The following is a 20,266-nucleotide window of genomic DNA, read 5'->3' as shown; positions in this document are numbered from 1 at the left end:
ACTTCTGACGCCAGCCACAAGTCCAGGGGTTCCCAGGCGACCCGCACTTCTGACCAATTGGCTAAAAATTCTGGGATTCCCACGCCCCCCTCAGGTTGGATAGTTCACTAGAATGACTTGCAGAGCTCTCCTTGCTATTACGGTTTTATTATAAAGGATACAAATCAGGACCAGGCAAATGAAGAGACACACAGAGCAAGATCTGGGAGGGTCCTGAACCAGGAGCTTCTGTGTCCTACGGACTCATCACCCTTTCAGCTCACCGTTGTGTTCATTAATCAGAAAGCTGAACCCAGCCCTAGTGTTAAGTTTTTTGTTTGTTTGTTTTTAATTAATTAATTTATTTTTGGCTGTGTTGGATCTTCGTTGCTGCGCGCGGGCTTTCTCTAGTTGTGGCGAGCGGGGGCTACTCTTCTTTGTGGTGCGCGGGCTTCTCATTGCAGTGGCTTCTTTTGTGGCGGAGCACGGGCTCTAGGCGCATGGGCTTCAGTAGTTGCGGCACGTGGACTTCAGTAGTTGTGGCTCGTGGCCCAGGCTCAGTAGTTGTGGTGCATGGGCTTAGTTGTTCCGCAGCATGTGGGATCTTCCCGGACCAGGGCTCGAACCCGTGTCCCCTGCATTGGCAGGCAGATTCTTAACCACTGTGCCACTAAGGAAGTCCTGGTGTTGAGTTTTTATTGCAGCTTCATTACGTAGATATGATTGATTGAACCACTGGTCACGTGACTGAACTCAATCTCCAGCTCCCTTTTCTTCCTAGGAGGAGCTCAGACTAATACAAAGCCCCCACCCTCTAATCACATTGTCGGTCTTTCTGATGACCTAACCCTGTTCTAAATCATCTCACAGTAGCATAAGCTCAGGTGTAACTAGAGGTTACCTCCCAGGAACCACCAAGGGCAAAAGCCAGACAAATTCTGCATCACACAACAGTTCTGTCCTGGGGGAGAACATCGGCTCTGCAGTGAGACTGGTCTGAGTTTGACTTTCTGCTGTGTGACTTTGGGAATTTACTTAACCTCTCTGAGCCTCAGTTTCCTCATCTAAAAAGTAGAGATAATAATACTGTTATTAGTATATAGAGATCAGCACCATTCAAGAGAAGTATGATGCCAGTTACGACGTAACAAATCTTTTTCTCATAGCTGCACTTTAAAAAGGAAAAAGAGGGCTTCCCTGGTGGCGCAGTGGTTGAGACTCTGCCTGCCGATGCAGGGGACACGGGTTCGAGCCCTGGTTTGGGAGGATCCCACGTGCCGCGGAGCGACTGGGCCCGTGCACCACAACTACTGAGCCTGCGCGTCTGGAGCCTGTGCTCCGCAACAAGAGGGGCCGCGGTAGTGGGAGGCCCGCGCACCGCGATGAGGAGTGGCCCCCGCTCGCCGCAACTAGAGGAAGCCCTCGCATGGAAACGAAGACCCAACACAGCCATAAATAAATAAATAAATATTAAAAAAAAAAAAGAAAAAGAAACTGGTAGAATTAACATTACTTATATATTTTACTTAGCTCAACCTGTCTAGAATAGCATCATTCCAATATGTAATCAATAGTAAAACAATTATGAATGCAATATCTTACGTTCTTTTTTGTACAAAGTCTTTGAAATCCAGTATGTATCTTACACATATAGCACACCTCAGTTTGGACTCGTCTCATTTCAAGCCCCATGTTGACTCACGGCTACTATATTGGGTAGCGGCTGCAGATAGAGGTGACTACTGTTATCTTCATTAAATGAGTTAATGCTCAGTGCCCATTTTACAAATGTTCCCTATAATGTGTGTGCGAGCACACGCGCACACACGTGTAGAGGCAGTGACCAAGGCCTAAACTCTAAGGTGCTCTAAGCCGTGTGTCAGGCAGCTGAGCTGCCACAGAACATCAAATAGCCATTCTCTTCTCCGGAAAAGAAACACTTCAGCTTGTAGGAGAGAGGCTCTTGGATGAATTATCCACAGTGTGCTCTTTTATTCGCAAACTCCATCTCCCCAACGCACATCTTGATACTGGCAAAATCAAGTAACCATGGACAATAGTTTTCAATGGGAAAAGAAGCCCTGAAAGCAGCTGGGGGGTGGGGGGAGTCTCAAGGAACTCTGAATGGCTGGGGAGTGGGGAGCAAGAAGAACTGCAGGGCGGAGCTTTGACTCTTAGCCCCTCTGCTCCCCCTCAGGCCACCTCCCAGCGTCACCGCCCAGACACCAGCAAGTGTACCTGCCCATCACCCAACTCGTCACTTCCTGGAAAATGCTCCACATTGTAAATCCAGAAGAACGTCATGAGCAGGAGATTGATTTCAAGGTAATTCTTTAGGTAGCTTTGTAGCATCTGATTCTCAGGACCCAAAACATAATCAAAGTGTTTTTTTTTTCTTTTAAAGATGCAGATATTAATAGGCAAGCTCTGTCTCTTCGAATAGTGGTGCCCCACCTTCAGCTTCTCCCAACCTTTATAACCAAGAGCTGCCCATCACCCTGCCATTCATCTAATTCAGTCAATTCTCAATGGAGCGAGGGTGAAGGTTCCAAGCCACCCTTAAGGTAGGAATGAAGAGATTCACCTAATAAGGGCAGACAAATGCATTTTTACATAATATGCAAGATTAATTATAATAAACTCAACCCAATTCACATACTTCATCAAGAAAGACAAGCTAATTATCTGTCAGAGAATTAGCTCCTATTTAAAGGGCATTTTACCTTAATTTGGCAAAAAGAACTAATGGGAATAGTCTCTCCATCCTGATGTATTCTTTTGACTGCTTAAGCACTCAGAAGACTTCAGCACTGCACTAAAACCCCAGGGTTCAAAAAAAGGGGGGAAAGGGGTAGGGGCACAAACACCTATTAACACCTCACAAAATCTAACTCTCTCTGTTGTTATTCACAAGGATGTCCGTTTCAAAGCATCTTATCAACAGCATCAAACTGGGAGTGGCTCAGATTTATGAAACAAGGAGGTGGCAATGGCCCTGCCAGATCGTTCACTTCCACCATAGCTTCTGGTTTTTAACAGTGCTGAATGGGGCCTCCACAATTCCTCACTCTGCCCACCAATGCAGAAGCCGGAGATTTACAGCACACGCCTCAGGGCATGTGTGTTGCACACACAATCGGAATTTGTGCAAAGATCTGTGATGAAAGATAAAGACTTTCGTACAAACCAATAACTTTAATAGGGAGTTGGAGCTTGTTTTCTGAAGGGAAAAGCAGCAATGAAAAAATGAAGGGGGATTAGGGGGGGTGGAAATAAACCCCAGGTGGCTGGCCCCGAGCTTCCATTCCTCAGAGGAAAAGTAGAGAAGCTCCCAAACAAGGGATTCCCTCCAGAGGTTTCTCTTACAATATCAAAAACTTGGAAACAATCTTAACTTCATGAATAGGCAAATGTGGTAAGCAAAATGTGATACATCCCATAAAATAAGACACGTTATAACATTCAAAGAGAACCTATGATGACTAAACAGGAAGCAAAAGTACTTGCAATATAAAGTGAAAATGAATTTCAGTTTCTGTATGAAAAACTCTGCAAAATATGCACAAATATGGGTAAAGAATGCAGAGAATATGTAAAAGTGAAACTAAGCTAGTCAGGGAGATTCGTATGTCATCTAATTTTTCTTTCTAAAATTTTCTTAATAGTCCAACAATGGGTATATAATTGAGTCTTTGCTAAGACTTAATTTTATAAGATTTCCTTACATAGAAATAGTATTATTTTCCAGTATGGTGTTGATTCAGAAAAAAGTCCTGATGTAGTTATCTATCCACCCCACTAGAAACACCGGGTTTTTCCAAACCTTTAAACAAAAAATAATCTACCAAGCATCAAAGAGTTGTTTCTACTTAACATTGCACCAGTGGCGATGTCAATTCATCTGACTGTATTTATTACTCATTTATCCCTTGGAGATAAATATATGGTGATGAATTTTTATGGCAGATATATGACATAATTATGGTACATTTGTAATATATGTTAGCTATTATGTGTCTGGCATTGTATATGAATTATCTAATTTAATCCTCAATCCCATGAGAAAATTGTCATTACCCTCCCTATTTTATGGATAGGAAAACTGAGGCACACCAAACTTATTTCGCTCAACTTCATGCTATTAATAAGTGATGAAGTTAGGATTCAAACTCAGCAGTCTGGTTCTAGAATCTGTGCTGTTAATTTACTATATTCCCTCTGCTAGAAAAGATACAAATTTCCAATAGGAAAGCTGAATACAAATGCAAACCGGCAGACCGATTCATTGAGAAGTCACTTAATCACCTCATTACAAAGGGGAAGGGAAAGAAAACATGAAGCAACCTGGTGGAACACTTGGACCCACAAGATCTGCTTATTTAATAACAACTCAAATTCAAACCAAAGGATTATACTCCCACTGGGATTTAAAGGATAATTACTGTACAGAGAGTTAGGAAACATGGATTCTATGCCAGTTCTGCTACCAGCTACTTATGTGCTCTTGGGTAAGTAATCAGTTTCCATATCTGTAAAATGGGACAGTTGAAACAAATGCTCAATAATTCTGTCTGAATGAATACTACTTCAAGCACAGGGTTCCCAGGGGTCCATCCTGCTATCCTTCAAGGGTGTTAATCATGCTTTCTCTACGGTCTGTCCCTGCCACACTCCCAGATTACCTGAGCTGTATTTGGAGGCTTAGACTATAGAGAGGAAGAAGAAAGATAAGGAGAGGAAAGCAGAAGAGGAAAGCAACAGTTAGTAAATAGTTTGATAACATTCTTTTTCACTTATCCCAGAGAATTCACTTTCCCAAAGGTAATGATAACCAGCTAGAAATTCTTTCTTCACACACTTGAGGGGGAAAAGAAACCCCATAGTTAATATATTACCCACACTAATAGAACGGATAATGATTATAAAACATAAGCAATCAAATACCATTGGATCTTAGAGTCTTTGGGATGTAGTCATACATACCCATCAAACATTCCTTCTTATTCACTAAATATAATTTCATACCTGTCTTCCTTCCCACTTATCTACTTCCCACTCTAGAAAGGAAGTATATTAATATGGGCAAAAGAAGGAAGCATCATTCTCATATCCACAGGCTACTAGGAGAAAGCATTCTAAAGTTCTCCACATTGAAAATACATGGAGCAGAAACCTCAGAGCACTATGCCTGGTCGCTACCAGGCACCAGCTGAGTGACCTTGACAAGTGCCTGCACCTCTCTGAGTCTCAGTCACTCATATGTAGACTGGAACGTTATCATGAGACATAATGCTCTGAGCACAGAGTCTGCTAAGACAGCAAACATTTCATAAATGCTAGAAATAATCGTTGCGGGTTTCAAACATTTGTTTCATTGATTGGTTGCTCTAGTTGAAAGTCTCTGCCATGACCAAAGTTTGAAGTTTCCAAAAGCCGTGATATAATTCAGGGTGAGGTCATTGGAAAGCCAGCTCTTCCTTGAGGACACAGTCAGCCACTCTTAGCACTGGAACTTTCGGTTGAGGACATACAAGAAAATGGGCAGGGGGGGGAAAGTATCGTAACCAAGGACACTTCATAGATGAAGCGCAAAGTGACCCTAAGGAATGAGATATACGGTGCACTTGTAAATAAACATGTGGCCAGCCTGGAAAGAACTTGGTCTTTGAGATCCTTAGAACTGGGTTTTAATACTTGTTCTGCAACTCACTGGTTAATAATCTGGGGGGAGAAATATTGAATCTCCTCCTCCGATTCCTCTTCTGTAAAACTGGGAATGTAAAACCTCTCTCAAGGAGTTGTGCTGAGAGCTAAGGAAGACATGTATGTGACAGCCCAATGCCCAGCACATAGAAAGCAGTCAATCGCTTTTATTTTTTTTTTCCCCCAAACTATCTGGAAAATAATTTTCTAATTTTGAGGATGATAGGTTGGTCAGACCCAGAGTAGTTATATGTGATTAAATGGTGTTCCACGGTCAGAGTAAAATATCACTTCATGAGAACCATCAGAGCATTCTTATAAATCTTATCATAAAAATATGCTATTTAATAAGACTAGAAATACAAGACCCAAGAAAATGTCCTCTATCCCTTCAAGGAAGCTCCCCTCAGAAGTCTGTCTCATCTTATTATTTTAAGAGGGACGCAGACACGCTGTAATAACTAATGACAGTAATTCACAGTCTTGAAAACTGGAACCCGGGACTCCAGTGTAGGAGCAGGAAGATCCTGTCTCTGACTCTGAGAGGACCCTCTGCCCTCACACCGTTCTGTTCCCTCTATACCCCTGTTCCTCCTTCCTCTCCTCCCAATCTGTTTTCTCTTCCCACTTGCCAGTGGCAACAGCTGGTGATATTTAGCCCAGGAGTAGTGGACCCCGGGGCCATGATGCAAAGAATGTGGGATTCTTTCTCCCATAGAATAAGCAGCAAGTAGTAAAGCACTGGACAGTAAGGTTCTGCCACACAGTGGTGACAACCTCCTTACCCAGGGACACAAAATAAAATCACTTGAGCTCACATCATAACGGGAGAAGCTTACACTCCTCAAAGGGAGGACAGCCTGACACTGGCCCCCTGAATCAGGCAGCTTCATCTATTTGCTTGACTGAGAATTGGGCAACAGATGCCTGACGGGGGTCCACCGGGTGGGAAGACAAAGACAACCAAACCCTCCGTCCAAGCACTCGGGAAGAGTTTAGCTTTGTTTTGCTTTCCATGAAATTCCAGTCTTAGGGGGGCAAAACACACGATGAGTAGGCCCTCACCACAAATAAAACATCAAGGCGAGACGGATAATGTGATGAATCTGCAAACCTTTTCTTCCTGATAGTGATCTTGCCCTTTGCCAGAGGCAGAGCACGGGGTAATAGCCTTTATCCTATATGAAAATACCAGGCTGTACGGCTCATTTCTTTATCCAAAAGCATAGGCTCAAGTTACCTTTTCCTTTAAGTTCCATAAAATATGGGTTTTGTTGGGGGGGGGTATATATATATATATATATATATATATATATATTACCCCCCAACTTTTAAGTAATAATAGATGATGCAGACAATAGGCTGAGCAAAAAAGGATGCTAAGACCTTCCTCTTAGCTTATGGATGAAAACATCTCGAGTCAAAGACTTCATAATTAGAAAGGACACTACATCAACATGAATATAAAATGTATATTTTGAAATGTTCTACAGTGAAATTCAGGCTGTGGTTCATACTTATTCTTTTCTCTTCCCTCCCATTTTTCTGAATTAGTAAGGTTATATGATATTAATATAGAGTATATAGTACATGGATACAAAGCCACAGAAAATTTGCCCAAGAGGAACCCACATGGTTTAGGGGAAATAGCACAGGCTTCAGAATGACAGACACTTGTGTTTTCATTCCAGCCCTTTCCCTTAGAGTGGTTTTTAATTGTACTCGCAAACTCTTTTTTTTTTCCTAAGCAAGCCAAAACCTTGTCTTTGAAATACCATTTACAGTGTTTGTTTGCTTAGCATGTCCTCTTTTCATAGAGAGCATGCAGGAAAAAATAAACACAGGGCTTGTCCCTATCAGCAGCATGTCCCAAATTAGTGAGGTTCAAATTACAAAGTTCCACTCCAATGCACAGAGGCAGCCTGTCAGCCCTGAGCTTCTTGAGGCAGAGAGAGAATGTATGTTTCCTTTTCCATTAAAAAACCGACAAATAAAAAAAAAAAAATTCTTTTCAGATCAAGACTTCAGAAAGAAATTCAGTTGGCCCACAAAGATGTGCTTAGAAAAGGCCAGACTCTATCTTGAAAGGGAAAAAGAAAGGAGAAAAAAGCCAAAGGCCACACAAACATGTACTTCCCAGGAGAATGATATTTCCTAAAGATAAACTGCTCCCTAAACAAGACTGTGTAGCAGTAGAGGATGAAGAATCCGAACAGGTACATGATCTTCAAGGTGGAAAGGATGTGGAATACTAGCCTGGTCCATATATGCTCTCATTCTAACATTTAGAGTATCAGAGTTATGATGGCAGATGCCTCAGCCTGAAGACCAGTGCCTAGCACATAGAAGGCACTCAGTAATATCTGTTGAAAAAAATGAATGAATCTCCTGTTCCCACAAGGCTGTACATCCGTGGAACCCAACCGACCCAAAAGTCCCTAGAAATTTGAAACACTTGGGTACGGGGGCGCATTTTGATAAATGTTTTCCAGCTCTTCCTGAAACCATTAAATTCCCTAGAAGATGGGATTAACATCATTAACATTTGTCCTATATTTCTATGATCCAGGTAAATATCAGGACCATGAGTCTGCTGGTTTCAAAAGACTTAGGTCCTTATACTTCTGGACTGAAATCTCAAAATTCAAGAAAAAAGGTATCAGTACTCAAAATGATTGATTAAATATATTATCTTACTTTATATTTGTATGCTATACAATAGATACTGTTATCATTAGATAATAATACACACACACGCACACACACACACAATCAACATATCAACCTGGCAAGACCTATTTTTTGCACTAAGGCTCTGAAATTAATCATGCATGTGACATTGGATGAGCAATAGACCTCTCTAGGCCCCAATTCTGTAACTGCATAATGAGAAGACTGGACGAGATGGATGGTTCCCAAAGTTCGCTGCACGTTAGAACCACTGGGAGCTTTTAAAAGTCTTGATGCTCCAGCTGGACCCCAGACCAATTTAATGAGAATCTCTGGAAGTGGGAACTGAGCATCCCAGGTTTTAAATTGCCCCAGGTGATTCCAAGGAACAGCCTGCAGTGAAGACTCTTGGACTAGGTGACCTCTAAGGCCCCTTCCTATTCTAAAACCTGAGGTACTTGAGTTCAGAAGAGGGGACATGACCTCTCCTGGGATTAGAATTTCTGCCCCTTGTGTGTCGTGTACTTTTATCTACCTACTAGAATTAAATTGCCTAGGGACGGGACTTCCCTGGTGGTCCAGTGGTTAAGACTTCACCTTCCAATGCAGGGGGTGCAGGTTCAATATCTGGTTGGGGAGCTAAGATCCCACATGCCTTGTGGCCAAAAAACCAAAACATAAAACAGAAGCAACACTGTGACAAATTCAATAAAGACTTTAAAAGTGGTCCACATCAAAAAAAAAAAAAATCTTTAAAAAACTGATTTAAAAAACAATTGCCTAGGGACTACAACACATTTCCATGCCCATACTCCTCCCCAGCAACGCTGAGCCAGGGAGTCTGGCTGCCGATAACACTGGGATGAAGGAAGCAGGGGCGGCTCCTGGTCAGAGGCGCACGCCAGCTCCTGAGAACACAGGCACCACCAGGCTGCATGGTAGAGAGCGTTTCTGCTCCTGTGATTTTGCCAAATCTCCCTTCCTCTACCCTGCTTTTTCTCATCTAAAAGCATTATCTACCACTGCTAGGAGAGGAGTTTCTTGAACTTGTCCTTGAGGAGCCAGATGGTTAACTTAACTGATCTGAATGGTTGAGGACAAGTGGTTCCTACTTAACATGCGCCCTAGTGCTGCTGTGCTCAGAACAAGGGCCCATTCCCCTCCCGCCCACCACCACCCCCAGTCTTATGGAAGAGGTTCTGAAAGGCCATGGGGGGTAGGGGAGCAGAGCCCAGGGACCTGATTTACTGAGAGCGATCTACGTGCCAGACACTCTATTTACATTGTCTGAGTTCATCCTTGATGTTGGAATAATCCCTGTTGTACAGTGAAGAGAAACGGGCTCGGAGGGGTAACCTGAGTTGCCTAAGGACACCACTAGCTGGTCAGCAGAAAAGCCTCGGTTGGAGCTCAGGTGTAAGCGAGCTAAACGCCACTCTGCTGAGCACACAGTGAACAGGGAACAGCTTTTCACTTTCAATTAGGAAGCAGAATAGTACATCCAAAAGCTTAGAGAGGGTATAGGCAAATGTGAACCAGTTCAGGGGAGGGTTCAAGACTCGCTTAAAGACATGAGAGGGTCTTTCAATGAATTTCCTCCTTTTCCCTCCACCGTCCATCTCATCACAACTCAAAGCTTCGAGAACTTCTCAAGATGAAGCACATTGCCCCTCCTTCCACCTCCCCTTTTATAGTCAGACTACAATCCTTACTCCAAAAATAAATCAGCCTGATGAGAGGCCAGAAAAAGCAAAGCTTAATAGTTTTATACTTTCATTATTTAGTTATGGGACATTCGTTGGACAGGTTTATCATCACGTTTTTGCAAACTCCCCTACAAATAAATAATTCTAGGATATGCCCAAATTACTCTGGCCTCCTGACCCAACATGTCTTTGTAATTACTTGGCACTCCAACTATATGCTACTTAAATTAGGTAACAGTCACCAAGTTATTTTTAAGCCCTAGCAACACACACACACACACTGCTATACCTAGCTTGTTATCTGCACTCCTTTGGAAGAGGAGCCAAAATTGCACTTTTACTGATACCATCATTTCTGTTCGACCAACAGTAATAATATGAAGCTACGTGTACTAAGTGTTCACCCTGTATGAGGAACTGTTCAGGACACTTTGTACCCATTAATTCATTTAATATCTAAACTACCACCATGAGACAGCTACTGTTATATCCTTTTTGGTAAATGAGGAAAGCAAGGAAGTAAGCGAAGTAGCCATCAGTCAAGGGCACGGAGCTAGTAAGGGGCGAGCCAAGACCAGAGCCCAGACAGGCTGGATGCCCAGTCCTGCCTGAATCTCTCCACCATTCGCTGTGAGGCTAATATTCAGCATGTTTGGATGTTCAACAGAAGCTCAGAATAACAAACTTGTGGATATATATTATGCCCTTATTTCACCTGTTTAAAAAAAAAAAAAAAAAAATCCTCCTAACATCCCTGACAGACACGAGGAAGACTTTTGTTCCCCTCACAAAACAAAGCAGGAAAGAGAAAGAATATTTCCCCAGGGTCTCTGACTTCTGAGCACAGACCTTCACTTTGTTATCAGACTCAGCACTGCCTACAAGTGTTTACTTCAGAGCCCTTTTTGACTATGGGAAAATGCGCCATCTATGTTGTTCATCTCAGGAGTTTCAAAGGAAAGTTTTGTAGCGTAAGAAACTAACTCTCTCTGTCATCGAATCTTCCCTACGCATCAGTCTCCTGAACTGATGCTCTCTCTTCCCCCTCCCTCCCCCCAGTAAATGTCTCTGATACAGAGGCAGGCCTGTTGGAGGACGAAGCAATCAGTCACTCTTTTGTTTTGTGACAGCACAGAGCAAGTACAGGCACGGGCCCTGACAGACCCTCGTGGAAGGGGAGCATGATAGACCCCCAAGGAGGTGCCTGGAAACCTCCCACTCTGAGGGCGGGACGCTTCTCCAGAGACCTGATAGCCAGTTAGTCAGAGTGGAATTTCAAGCTCGAAAGTCTCTCAACAATGGGCACATGACACCAGTGTTTAGGAGTGAAAATGTTATCCATACTATACTATACAATATTCCCAGCCTTCTTAATTTGAAAACATTAAGTTTAAACATGAAACATATTGAAATACACTTCAAATATTGTCTATACTCTAAAATCTTTCAACAACCAGGAAAAGAAGAGACAGCAAATAGGGAAAGTGTTAATAATTGTTTAATCTGGGTACTAGGTATATGGGGGCCCATGATACTCTTTTCTATGTTTCTCTATATTTGAAATACTTCATAATAAAAATGTTAAAGGCATAGACTGTCTTTAAAGAGGAGGTGATAGTAGATTATCCTTTCCTACATAGGTAAATACCAAATTATTTCCCTGAACACAGCCTTGCTAAAAAGAAAGGAAGCCTTATAAACATCACAGCAAAGATGGTAGCTCTCATTATGAAAAACCCAGAACTGTCTAGCCTCCTTATTGAGTTGGGTGAGAAATCACATTAAACATCAACTTTGGGTAAAACAGCTTGTAATTCTTTCAAAGACTTTGCAGGTCTCTAAATATTTATTCATTTGGATCATTTTTTGCCAGGTTGAATAGAAGCACAGGTCTGATGCCATTTATTCTTCGGAAGATGAGAATAAAACACAGATTCAGACATAGGTCACAACAGGGACGGGACTGTAAATTAGAATAGTAACTTAATCCCAGGGGCTTCTGCGCCTCTGATCAGTTTCTTCCCAACCTGACACAGCATTACTAAAATGGTATCTGAGCAGCCGCTCTACTTGACAGGCAGCACCAAAAATGGAGAACATGGCATTGAAACAGGGGGACATAAAACTTGGACAGGGAGGGTAGCAACCGGTGTTTACAAACATAAACCAGAGAATCAGATGGGTCAGCCATAAATTACCCGAGATTATACTGAAATCTCTGAAGATAAATTAATGAAGCCTTAGAGGTGTCGACCTTAGATTCTAACTACCCCCCACCCCATATCTACCCTACAAAAGTCACTCATTCCAAAATGGTACCACCACCACTCTTGCTAAAATAAAATCTTACATCACTAATGGAGGGGGTTACTAAAATAAACCTCAGCAGAGAAGCCAGACCAGAATGGTCTGCTTGACCCACTCAAGAACCTAGGAGAAGTTGCTGGCTATGCCTTCTGAGAGATGCCGACCCCACTTTTCACCTCAGTGGTGCTATGGTATTAACCTTTGGTTTACCCAGATGAAAGGGTAGCTAGGGGCATTCTAATATCAATCTCTTTCCCTTCCCTCCCATCGTGGTCCCAATTTTAGGCCATTCCCCCAAAAGAGACCAAAATAATAATGACAAAAATAATGAAGTAGATTACTGACCCTTTTGCTCCTGAACTACATATATTCAACCAAATTCCCAGATATTTGAAGAAAGAACCCCCCAGACTACAAATAATCCAACCTCTACCACCAGTGTGTCTTCCAGGTCGACCGCCGCTGTGTCTCACCAACCGAAAATGATGAGCCCTAACAGCGGCCTCCCAGGCACCCAGTGGTGAGGTCAACAGCATGTCCGGCCCCGCCCCATTGAGGCAATCTTCCTCACTGACACTGAGGAACAAGCGCAGGCTGCCCAGGCTCTCAGCTGCATCCACCGGAAAGGGGGAAAGGAACCCCACTTTGATCAGTAACACCTAGGAGATTCATTGCCCAGCGACTGACAAGCCACACTCATACACAACAATGCCCACGGCAAAGTAGAGGGTAGAATCTACAACTCCTCCTAATCACCCTATGTTCATGTCCAGGGTCATCTTCATGTGGATTATTTGATGCCTGGCTTCAGATCATACAGACACAAAGGGTCTGCTTTCCCTCAATGACATCTACTCTACATGAGCAAGAGACCACCCTCAAGATCATTGCATTGGTTCTCCCCTTCTTGGCTCCCCAAGACAAACTATTACAAATGGGAAGTTTGTAGACTGTATTTTCTCATCCAAAAAAGATGAGACAAGCCAAGATCACGGGGACAGAACGCTAGCTGGGTAAACCTACTGGGAATCACTCAAAGTCAGCCAAACAAGAATACAAAACAATAAAATACAGGGGTACACAGAGGAAATCTGAGCATATTTGTAACCCCAAGAAAACCCATCAGCAACAACAAAAAAATACCTGGGAGCTGCTGGGAACTCTCTGGATGCAATGTCCATGATGTTCTCCTTCTCCTGAGAGCCCACCAGCCCAAGGAAAGCCATACATTTGTGCTAGCTGAGCCCAACAAGAGCAGGTTCGAGGGCAGTAAGGGTGGGCAGAGGGAATGATGTCAAAGACATTCAGAACTGTATTTCTAAGAACACTGCTTAACAAAAGGCAGAATGCACCATTGGGAAGACAAGAAGAAGAATGGCAGAGCTGGCCCACAAAGGCAAAACTACTAACTTGCTCAGCCCAATGGCCTGTTGCAATTTAAATATGCAAGGTGTTCAAAGGAACCCAGCAACGTCGTTGGTCTACACACTGCATGAGACTGACTGGTGATGTGGCCCAGACTGTATGCCTTAACTCAACACACAGGGGAAGAGAAGAAATAAGATGCCTGTCTCTCACTACCACCACTACCCCCTGACAGAAGACACCAAAGGTGAAGCGTGGTGTGCAGTGCCCCAAAGGATGGCATCCGAGGGCAAAGAGGCACACCTGGGTTGGATACGGGACGCGGGCTCCACTGCTAGGTTAGGCAGTGCTGTGTGGAAGGAGCCCAGAGACCAGGGAGCAATTAATTTCTGCTGCCAGGGCTCAGCGACACTGACCTGCCAGTTATCCTGTGCTCAGTGGGGCAAGTGACCCACCACCCCATCTTGGGAGGAGCCATGATGCCAATGGTTGTCAGGTGATGCCAGAAGGAACAATGGGTTGGGGAGTACTTCATAAAAATGACTCTGTCCCTTGAAGCTCTGGCAGAGGAACAGATGTTTGGGGTGAACTTATACTTTCTGGGGGGACCTTAGAATAAGGCTCTCTGCCCTTCCTGAAGGTCACTTTCAGAGAGGTGAGAAAGAGGAAGAATTTCCCACAAAAAAACTGGTACCTGGAGGTTTACTTGTAGTTCACCACAGTTGCGGTTTCCTCTGTTCCATCAACTTTGATTAAGTCTGAGAGACAAGAACTTTCCAGCTAGTTTGACTGGAATAGAACTACCAGACCAGGCATGACTGGAGATGCCATCTGGTGTCATAAAGCCCCTTTATAGAAAGATGAGAAAACGGTCTCCAAGAGGGGAAATGACTTGCACAATGCAAATGAGAAGGTGAATCAAGACTAGAGCCCAGATCTTCTGGCTTTCAGTTCAAGGCTGCTGGGTTTCTCTCCCAACCCCAAAATAATTAAGAGAGGGCACGGAAGGGGAGACAAGAAGAAGAAAGGCCATTCTGGTTTTTTTGCAGGAGAATGCTGGTACTTCTAAGAGAAAACCCAGAGTGACCCCAGGCTTACCAGGACTGCGCTCGGGGAGGGGGTGGGGGCATTACCTTTCAACACCAGAGGTTCTTTGCCTTCTCTCTTCAGGGACTCGAGGACTATGTGGAGGGGCTGGGAGGGCATCACTCGGCTCGGCTCATTGGTATTCTCATCATAAACTATAATTTCTTTGGAAAAGATCCTCTTGAAAGAGTCCTTGCCTTCCCTACAGGAAATCAAGTCTAAGACAGTGATCTTGCCCTGCTGCAGTCTCCGCCGGCTGATCTTATCGGCACAGTTAATGTGGACAGCTCCTTGGATGTGACTCTTGTTGTACTCCATGAAGGGCCGGCAGTCAATGATGACAGGGCCCTGGCTCGGCAGGTGACTCTTGCTGCATTTGGTCATCTTCTTTGCCAAGTCATTGGGGTAGATTATTTTGATGCTGGCTAGCTGCTTGGGGGTCCCTGACACAGGGCTGCCCACCCCACCTGATGGACTTAGAGAGCCTGCATTCTCACTGTTGTTGACCATCTGGTTGGCCGGGCAGGTGGTAGAGCTTCCAATGGTGGTGGTGGTGGTGGTGGTGGTGGTGCCGGCGGCAACGGCTTGGGTTGGGGCCTGATTGTCCTTGTCGTAGGTTGCCACAGTGCAGCAGCTGGCACTGCTGCATCCACAATTCAGGGAGCGGGCAGAGCCGCTGGATGAGGGCATATACGTCAGATTCGCAGCCTTTAGGGACACAACGGTGGTGGCGATGACAGGAGGGTGGCTGGTACTGCCAGGGGTGGCAGAGCCAAGGTAGCTAGAGTCTAAACAAAGGTTGAGATCCTGAGGTCGCACAGGCCTAGACAGTGCCACCACTACCCTGTCGTCTAAAGGAGACGGAGGCATGAGGAGGCTGAAAACTGGCAATTCAAGAAGAACTCAAGACAGTCTGTAAAGAAGGGGAGGGGGGAAAGAAAGAATAAAGTCACGTGACACAAAAGGCAGTCGAATCCAATCCCTGGGAAAGGGCTTTTCATCCCTCTGAGCAAAGTCGTCCTAAGTGCCCTTTATCCTGTCACTCTCAAAGCCTGAAGCTCATTGCTATGGATTCAAAGAGGATGCAAACCTGAGGACCCCCCAGTCCCCTCAAGAAGGACTTCTTGCTAAGTCTAAGGTTAGATGTAAAGTCTATGCAAATGTTGATGAACAACCTTTCACGGACCCACATCAAAGTTCAGCCTGAGAAAAGGTAAAAGCACAAAGAATTAGAAAAGCTGAAGACAGAAGGGAAGGCTCTTAAGAGGCATCTCTTCTGGGCCTCATCTCCTGGGCAGAAGTATAATGCAACCGTCTGAGAAAGACCCGTGCGTTCACCCGTGCATACTTTCCATGTAATTCCTTCACCCACTGCAAAGGCAAAGGAATGACCAAGAGTGCTGGCATGGTTCACGGGAATATACGGCAGCTAAACATACATCAGGGGCGGATGTCAACTTTCTGCACATCAAAATGAAAACATCCCCCTAGGTGAATCTCTTTAACTGCCAGCTATTCTTACTTTCCATTCTACTGAGTCCTTTGAAAAGCACAACAAAGTCATATTAAAACCTCCCATGTTTCCAATTAGCCTCTTATAAATTAATCTGCATTTCCTCTTTCATTACAACCTAGTCTCCTAGAATGAAGCCTCAAGCCAAGGAGCCAGGTCTGGAAACCCCAACTCTGGCAGATCCATCCCTTGGATTGCTCCCTCCACTTCTGCCTTTAAGGAAAGGACCACTTCAACTCTCCTCCCTCCTTCTTTCCCCACAGGCACATCCTAGAGATCCTCTCAATGGGAGGCAGCCGCTATGCATAATCTTTCAGTCCCACACAGATATCCCCCCTCTTCAAGAGGATGGATTCATTAAGAAGACTTCCCAATGAGCCCGTCCCTGTGGGAAGTAAAGAGTTGCTCAGGGGTCTACCTCCTGTCTCATGAGAGGGCGCCTGCAAAGGGACAGTTCCTTCCTCCCCGTAGGCACAGGGGCACTCCACACCCGGGCCCTGATGGCTCCTGTCCTGTTAGACACACACACAGAAAAGAACCCAAACCCCATGCAAGGGTAGCTCATCTAAACGAACTTTAAGAGATGTCTGGAAAAATGTCATCGAACATCCCTCTACACAGGACTGTCACCACTTCCTGACACAGAGCCAAAGTGTCACAGGCAGAATCCACACATACACACACACAGGGGCACGCATCTATCACATCCACAGATCCCCACCGACTCAGCTTTCTCTTACCACCTTTGGATGGGCAAGAAGGATCCAACCTCTTTTCTCCCTCCCTTCCTCTTTTCTTCCCTCCCTTCTTTCCTCCCTTGCCCTCCCTCCCTCCCTCCTTCCCTCCCTCCCTCCCTCCCTTGCGTAGTATTTTTTGAAGAGCAAGTACTATTCCAGAAGCTATAACTGTTTCCCAGCTGGACCAAGCAGTGAAAGTCTTTGCTGTTGTGTTACCTGGTAGGGTACGTCCCAGGATCAACAGTCCATTTCCCTTGAAAGGCACGCGTAAGCGTGTTCACGGAGACACAAGCTGGGACCCCCACCTCCACACGGAGTGCGTGGCGCACACACACACTCTCTCTCACACACACGCGCGGAGTGTATAAAGAGATCTGCATCCCTGCAGCAGAGGGTCGGACGTAAATATATATTGCCCGTGAAACCATCCAGACTAGCCTAGGAAACCTCCCAGAGAAATACTGAGCTGTCCCCTCTCCCTCGCTAGTCGTCCTTCCACCTCTAGTCAGGGGCTGGAAAGAAAATTAAGTGGTTAGAGAATGCTCCTTCCCCACTCCAGGGGCACTTAACATCCCCCTTCGCAACATAGCGCACTAACAAGTCCCTGGCATTTAAAACTGCCGCAAAGCGTCCCAACAAACCTCATTTTTTCCTCGCCCCCAATCCAAGTAGACTGCAGATGAGAGTAAATGCACAGGGCAGCGTGAGCCAACAGCCGGAACCCTTTAACCTCACCTGCTGTGGCTCTTCTGTGAGCATCGCAACCCACACACACACACGCACGCACGCACACACTCACTCACTCACACTCACACCGCCTTACACTCCCGGGCTCTCAGGAGTAGCCACGGTGACTTCCACTTACTTCATAAATAAGTGTAACCCTCCACCATCTGGCGCTCCGCTTCGGCTGTGGATTCGCACATTCAGCCCTCATTCACTTGGCTTCATTGATCTCCAGCAGCAACATAGTTACTTTCTCTTTTGCTACACTGTAAATGTAAGGTTCTGAGGGGGCGGGCCGGCTGCCGACCGACGGCGCTTTGGACCAATAGAAATCCAGAGAAAGCTAACCGCTACTTCGCAGCAGCCCGCGGCCAATGGGTGGCTGGAGAGGGCGGAGCCAGGGCGTGGCCTTGCCTCTTTAAGGAGGGTTTATCCGACGCCGCTTTGGGTCCACAGTGTTATAACACGGGCGGTGATGTCATTGGCAACCAATCAAAAACTTAAAAGGGCCAACTGGGGCCCGCGCGGAGCAGCTGCTCTCTATTTACATGTAAACCGAACCGGCAGGATGCAGTTAACCCTTTCCGGAGCTGGATTGTCAATGGGTTGGACTCGCCGCTCCAGCTAAAACTGGCTCTGCCCACTTGGCGGGATCCCCCTACGTCCCCTCACCCCGGGAGAGACCACGCTATTTCTTTTCCCTTCTTACTCTGGACGGATGATCAAACGTGTTGGAGTAACTTTCTACAGGCAAGTGGCAACGAGAATGATCACTCTCCCCAGCGGGAAAAACAGGTTCTCCGAGTCGCTCGACGTGACTTGATAAACCCGATTCACAGACGTCGCCGAGCCACCCGCGCGGGGGCATGCATGTGAGCCCGCGGCCAGGGGCGTCGCTTCTTCTCCAGTCCGCGGCTCGGGGCCACGCGCTGGGGCCCTGGGCTCTGGGGCGTCTGGCGAGCCGGCCGTCCGCCCACGGGCAGTGAGGCCCTCCAGCCTCTCCGCGGCCCGAGTCCTCCGGGCCACCCCCTCGACCCCGCGCCGCCAGGAAGCGTCGGCCGCCCGCCCGCAGATGTCGCTGCCCCTCCGGCTGCCCTACTGCTAGCCGGCGCGGAGGTGGCGCGGCGCCCTCTGGCTCTCCTACATCTGCGCCCTGGTCACGCCCCCGCTTTCCCCGCCTGCCTACCGGGGCTCCACCCTTAGCACGAAGGCAGCGCTGCGGAGGGCTGCTTGGAGGCGGAGGGCTGCTTGGAGGCGGCGGCCTGGACCCGGGCCAGAAGCTACGGGGGGGCGCGCCCCGAGGGGCGGCACAGGCGCCACCCCCTAGGCCGGGCGTCCCGGGGCCTGCCGTGCGTCTGCTCCGCCACCCAGGCCTGGCCCTCTGCCCGCCCGCGCCCCCTCTCCCACCCCGCCCGCAGGGTCCCCGCGTCCCGCTCTTCAGAGCCGCGCGCCACCGGCCCGCAGCCCGCCTTCCCCGCGCGCCTCGGCGGTTGCCGGCCACCCCGTAGGGCCCCAGCGAGCCGAGGACCGCCTGCCCGGAGCTTCTGGAACAGCAGCGGCTGGCGGAAAGGAGCCGGAGCTGAGTAAATAACCGACTGACTGTGGCCGGCGGAGCGTCGTGAAGGCGGCGCTCCCCTCTTGGTTCTCGCGACTTTCGCCAGAGTGGTCGCCGGCTAAGGCGCGCGGCAGAAGAGGGGATTGGATTGGGGGAGAGGGGGTGGGAGGATGGCGAGCCTGCCTGTGCATCATCAGGGAAATATCAGGGAAACTGCGGGAAAGTCTTGGGGTACGAAAAGAAGTGGAGATGAGGAGATGAACTGCAGAGAGTTTGCATCAAGGAACCCTAAAGAAATAGAGCTTTTTTTCCTTTTCCCCCCTCTCCTGTCTCAGAGAGCGCTAGACAATATTTGACTATGATTTTTTCTTACCAGATTGAAGGTGTTTGGAGACATACTTCAGTATCCAAGCCTAATAAGCAAGCTAAGTGGCCGCGACATATTCATGTCATTGGCTTTAAGTGCAGATCTGAAATCTGAAGATGCCAAACCTTGGCCGGCTGACCAGCTATGCTCAGTGAGCTGAGAGATCCCTTTGGGTACCTCTGGGGATATATATATTCTCATATTCCCGTATATGCATAGACACACAGTCCGGGTTTCACGACAGTGTTTCAGACTGAAGTAAATGCATGCAATCATCTTAAACAGGAAAGCATTTTTGTTGCCCCACGCCCCCCGACTCACACACCAACACACATAGACATTACCCCTTAATGATAACTAATGAGTGGTTAGGGTACGCCATTTGATCCTTACACCTTTGGCATCAGCAGATCCTGGCCAAGAAAGGTGGGTTCTGGATAATTTCCAGAGAAATCAGAAAAGAACTTCCCAGAGGCTCTAACCCTGGATCTGTTTGGAACTTTAATAGCTTGCCTTTTCCTATCTATAGATAAGTATTGAAAAAAATATTCA

General features: G+C 46.4%; 1 protein-coding gene across 2 annotated transcripts in view; it reads right to left on the bottom strand.

Annotated features, from left to right (window-relative positions):
• Positions 1–19,444, bottom strand: part of DUSP10 (dual specificity phosphatase 10) — a 39,579-nt gene extending 20,135 nt beyond the window's left edge. The window contains exons 1-2 of one of the 2 annotated variants that reach the window (XM_036827798.1): positions 18,502–19,444; positions 14,864–15,729 (exon numbers count right to left, since the gene is read on the bottom strand). In XM_036827798.1, coding sequence (XP_036683693.1) covers positions 14,864–15,686 — 823 coding nt within the window. In that variant the 5' untranslated portion in view covers positions 15,687–15,729; positions 18,502–19,444. The other variant, XM_036827788.1, reaches the window with a different exon arrangement.
• Between the last annotated feature and the right edge of the window lie 822 nt (positions 19,445–20,266).

Source organism: Balaenoptera musculus, chromosome 1 (assembly GCF_009873245.2).
Source record: "Balaenoptera musculus isolate JJ_BM4_2016_0621 chromosome 1, mBalMus1.pri.v3, whole genome shotgun sequence".
Lineage (NCBI taxonomy): Eukaryota > Metazoa > Chordata > Mammalia > Artiodactyla > Balaenopteridae > Balaenoptera > Balaenoptera musculus.
This window is presented reverse-complemented; position numbering and strand designations above follow the sequence as displayed.